The 3567-nt window shown below is 26.4% G+C and overlaps 1 protein-coding gene across 1 annotated transcript; it reads right to left on the bottom strand.

Moving 5' to 3' along the window:
- Nucleotides 1-151: 151 nt before the first annotated feature.
- On the bottom strand, nt 152-3098 carry LOC109863405 (the record flags this gene model as incomplete). The annotated part of the gene is made up of 7 exons (XM_020443664.1): nt 3019-3098; nt 2489-2865; nt 1995-2305; nt 1325-1512; nt 740-1075; nt 493-562; nt 152-199 (listed from the first exon to the last, which is right to left on the bottom strand). Coding segments are annotated over exons 1-7 (1398 nt in total), but the record flags the coding sequence as incomplete, so codon positions are not given.
- Between the last annotated feature and the right edge of the window lie 469 nt (nt 3099-3567).

Here is a 3567-nt window from a genome sequence, read left to right as displayed (position 1 = left end):
AAAAAAAAAAAAAATTACAATGTAAAAAAAAACAAAATAACAGTGATACATAAACAATATTTTAAAGTTGCCCAAACAAAAATAATACTGCACAAGTACAACAAAATAAAGATATTTTATAATAGTTCAAACAATCTAAAAAAACATTTACCGCATGATATATGTCCTTTAGCTTTTGTAAGAAGTTTTCATCAGAAATCTAAAAATGATTTGCGTTATTATCATTATGTTTGATGTATTTGATAGATAAAAAAACTTAATAGTACATATTAAAGATATTTCTGTACTATATCAAAAAAGCAAGTACAACTATGATACTTATTAAAAATCTCTAACACGTACGCATAGTAAAACATTATATGTATAAAAATCACAATGTATGATTTACATATATGTACATAGAGTTAGATATGTATATAGAGGTAAAAAAAAGAAAAAATATATATATATGTAGATAAAGCACATGACTAACAATAAGTACCTCATACGTACCATAAACAGGTCTTCATCTGAATATATGTTGTTAATAATACAATTCATTATTGCGCCAATGTTAATGTCGCTATCACACATAACAGAGTTACAATTAGTATGTAAAATTTTTTAGTTTATATAATAAGTATATATTATAATACAACATCGTATATGCAGCAACTATATCTCATATGCAGTCTATATAGAACGTACATACATTGTGTATAAATAGGCAAAAATCTATACATAAGAAAAAGTGGTTTACCTTTCTATGTACTGTATTCCTTCTAGTATAGACGTCAGCGATGCAACAGTTTTTGAATGCTTTGCAAAAATATTAAAAAGAAAAGAAACTTTATCACTTTTTTTTAAATCTACATTACATTCATAAGATGGCAGAAAATTAGTTAAAAAGGAATAAAAAGATAAGAAAATATTTCTGCGATGTCTAGAACAAGGTAAAAACTTAAACATTTCTTCATCTTTTGACTGTGTTTTGTACATGGTTTTTAATGTATACCATGTAAAAGAGTTTTCATACGGAGAATTTTCTACCATTAAACTCTGGCAAAATATCCATTTCTCCCAACTTGGCAAAAGTCTGCAAAAAAACAATATATATACCTTTACTCAAAGAAGAGAGAGAAAAGGAAATATAAAAATCACTAGTCGCGATAATGCTTTTTTTGTAACAACAACAAGGGCAACAACAACAACAAAAATACTAATAGTAACAATAATAAGAACAATGAAAAAGTTATGTGATAATCGTATATAAACGTAAAACAACATAACTACAATCAGATAACGTCTTTAACACTATTATTTTGCTGTTAAGTCAATAACGTACCTGTTTCGAGCAGGATTGTGTATATGCCACGTTACTTCAGCCATAACAATATCTTTGCACTTTATGCTATCAAGAGTACATGCCCATTTTAAAACTTCGTAATATAACTGATTATTGACATTATTTTCGGAAGAAGGTGTATGCGACGAATCTTCAAGAAATTTATTCAATACATCCAAAATTTTATCCTAATAAATCAAGGTATATGAGTTTGTTTTATAATGTAACTCTTACACTCAAGTTTATTTAATAAATGTTTATAATATAGTTACGTAATAATAAAGTTTTAAATTAGTTATTATTTATATTTACTACATATCATATTTTAATGTTTTTATCAAACGCTTATGTACATGTAAATGTTTCTTCTTCTTTATCTGAAACTTATACATGTTTGAAAACGTCAGATATCTAATAAGTAATATGTACTATTTGTTTAATGAATCACATGTTTTTTTACAACATATTTTTGAACATATTTTTATGTCTAAAACAACTTGTTTATTTATAAGTTATTATACAAAATTTTTTGTGTATTGATTGCAAAAGTAAAAACTAATGTAATAAAGTTTCGTAGATTATATTATAAGTATACTGTAAAAAACTCAGTTATCATTTAAGTATATCTTGTTTTAGCATCTAAATTATTTATTAATTTAGTAGTAGTTACCTTGATGTATGCGCTTTCTGGAAACGGAAAAATCTTTGATAAGTACTCAAGAGCAGTAAATATAGGATACCAAGCTATGTAGGAATTGTTCACGTGAAATACACTGTTTGCAATATCAAAATATATGTCTAGATTTTCATAAGTATTTGAAACAGAATTTTCATTATAATCTGTATTTTGTACTAAAAAATAAAAAGCATCGTCGAGAATTTGAGCTAATGAGACGTCAGATAAAAACATGTTAGACGTTGTACGTTTCAAGAAGAGAGCAATGTTCTTCCAAGATTTACGATCGTAGGTGACGCGATATCCTACAACAATTAAGTATTAATAAGAGTGACGAAAGAAAACAGGGAGAATACTAGAAAGACAAAGAAAGAGAAATAAAACAATAAAACTAGAAACAGTAAATATAGTACAGTGACGGAAATTTAAAAGATACTATGTAAGAGTAAAACACAAAACTAAATAATCCATGTGTGTAAAAATATTACCAGGTACATCTATAAAAATGATAGAATCATCTTCTTTAATATTCGGAACTATAATATTGTTTCCGTCTGGTTGTAAGTACGATTGATATTTGATATTAGACTGTGATATTCTTATATAGGTCACAGGTATCCACCACGTGCTTACACAAGATTGCTCTATATTACTTAGAAAACAGTCTCTAATCAGTATTTCAAGAGTCCGTGTATTGTTGTGTCGGATTACTTGCACTAAAGGATAACCAACGTGTGTCCAAGAAGTTATCACAGGTGTTAAAAGTTTTAACAATATTATAGTTTTGGACGTAGGCATCTTAGATAGTAATTTGCTCCATAAAGTATCGACATTTGACTGTATGATGTATGCATCACATGATGTACTATTAACCAGAGAGTATTACAAGAAATATATTAATGTCAGATGAAAAAAGTACAAAAAAAAATAGTAAGTTTGTCTTGTTTTGACAATACCATATAGTGAATTACACAAATAAACTTTTTGCACAAAATATTTTAATACTCTATATACTCACGTGTTATGATAAAAGTTTATGGCTTCTTCAAACAAGGAGTTGTATAAGACATGATTGTCAGTGATCATGTAAAATATACTGATTGCTGCAATAAAAGTCCGATCGTATTTATTGTATAAGTTATGAAGTTGTAAGTAAACACACACAAAACTATAAGTACTTATAAATCTATATAAAATAAAGCTAATTTACAAACTTCACTTAAGAAACTAGGACCAAAGTGATGTAGTATGAATTTCTATTGAGATAATTATATATATTTATGACTATAAATGTATTTACAGAAAATGAAACTACTTTATACACAATTGACTTAAAAAAAAAATATACTACTATTATTTACATATATTAAATAAAGATGTTTATACTATTTCTGTTGTTTATCTTTTATTTATTTATAATAGTTTTTTTATTAGTACTTTCATTACGGGAAAAACGTTCAACTATTGACCGTAACGTACAAAATCATGTTCAACTTGACCGTTAACGCTCTAAATTAAACATATAACGCTGAATATTGAAAATTTATGGTCAAGTTTAACGTGATTT

The sequence above is a fragment of the Pseudomyrmex gracilis genome, unplaced genomic scaffold (genome assembly GCF_002006095.1).
Source record: "Pseudomyrmex gracilis isolate BER0280 unplaced genomic scaffold, ASM200609v1 scaffold_4731, whole genome shotgun sequence".
Taxonomy (NCBI): Eukaryota; Metazoa; Arthropoda; class Insecta; order Hymenoptera; family Formicidae; genus Pseudomyrmex; species Pseudomyrmex gracilis.
Note: the sequence above shows the minus strand (reverse complement) of the source record. Positions and strands in the feature narration are given on the sequence as shown.